Genomic DNA, 1,133 nt, shown 5'->3' with positions numbered 1-1,133 from the left:
TACAAAGGCACTAGTTGCAGTTAAACACATGCATTACATTACATGTACTTACTTGCTGTTTTTATTTCTGTATCATCAATCGAGCTCTCAGTAGAACTTGGTTTAACAAGCGGTTCAATTTGCTGCTGACTCTGCTGCTTCTTACGTCTCTCCTCTTCCCTATACTGCCCTCCTCCTCCTCCTCTTCCCTCCCGGTCCCGCTGGTTCCTCCTCTCATATCTACCCTCATCCACATATTCCCTACCACCTCCTCCTCCTCCTCGTTGATCCATTCTCCTCCTCTCCTCATATCCATCATCATAATACTCATCATTACTATTATCCCTCCTAACTCCTCCTCCTCCTGCTGGCCTCCAGTCTCCTCTATCATACCTATCTTCATTCCTTCCCTCGTAGCCCCTGGGGTTGTGACGGTAGTCAGGATCACGAGGGTATCGTTGTTCATCATACTGGCGTCTCTCTTGCTCATATCCCCGAGGATTCTCGTTCTGTCTCTCCCAGTTATCACGACCGTATCTTTTGGCTTCTGGATAACGATCTCGATTGGGATCCCTGTCGTCACGGTAACCTCTCCCTTCCCGGTAATCATCCCGACCTCTTTGGTAAGAATCACCTTGGTTGTCACGGTAACGTGGGTCATCACGGTAACGAGAACCATCTTGGTAACGTGGGTCATCTTGATAGTAACTTTGATAACTCTTGTCATCGCGGTAACGATCTTGCTCATTTTGGTAATTAGCCCCACCCCCACCATAACCTCCCTGCTGCTTGTCTTGGTAACGATCTCGGTCACCTTGGTACCGATCTCTGTCACCTTGGTAACGGTCTCTGTCACCTTGGAAACGATCTTGGTTGTCATAACCACCTCTGTCATTATAGTGTTGACCCATTCTATCATTCTGCTGTCCAAACTCTCTGCTCCTTCTCTCTCCACTGATTCTCTTCTCTCCGCTCTCTTTCCCTCTCATTTCTGCACTGTATCTCTCTCTGCTTCCTCCTCCTCCTCTTCCTTCCTCGTTGTGGTGTCTATCCACAGGCCTCCAGTCTTGTGAGCCTCCTCCATATTCAGCCGGAGGAGGTACCTGGCTGTAATTGGGTCTAGCAACAGGGGGAGAAGGATCTGGTTGCTAAGA

General features: G+C 48.8%; 1 protein-coding gene across 1 annotated transcript; it reads right to left on the bottom strand.

The window, feature by feature from the left end:
- Nucleotides 1-52: 52 nt before the first annotated feature.
- LOC105316345 (ATP-dependent RNA helicase ddx23-like) lies at nt 53-890 on the bottom strand (the record flags this gene model as incomplete). Its single annotated transcript, XM_011411181.1, has 1 exon — nt 53-890. A coding segment is annotated over exon 1 (838 nt), but the record flags the coding sequence as incomplete, so codon positions are not given.
- Between the last annotated feature and the right edge of the window lie 243 nt (nt 891-1,133).

Source organism: Amphimedon queenslandica, unplaced genomic scaffold, assembly GCF_000090795.2.
Source record: "Amphimedon queenslandica unplaced genomic scaffold, v1.1 AMPQUscaffold_1239_Cont26747, whole genome shotgun sequence".
Taxonomy (NCBI): Eukaryota; Metazoa; Porifera; class Demospongiae; order Haplosclerida; family Niphatidae; genus Amphimedon; species Amphimedon queenslandica.
Note: the sequence above shows the minus strand (reverse complement) of the source record. Positions and strands in the feature narration are given on the sequence as shown.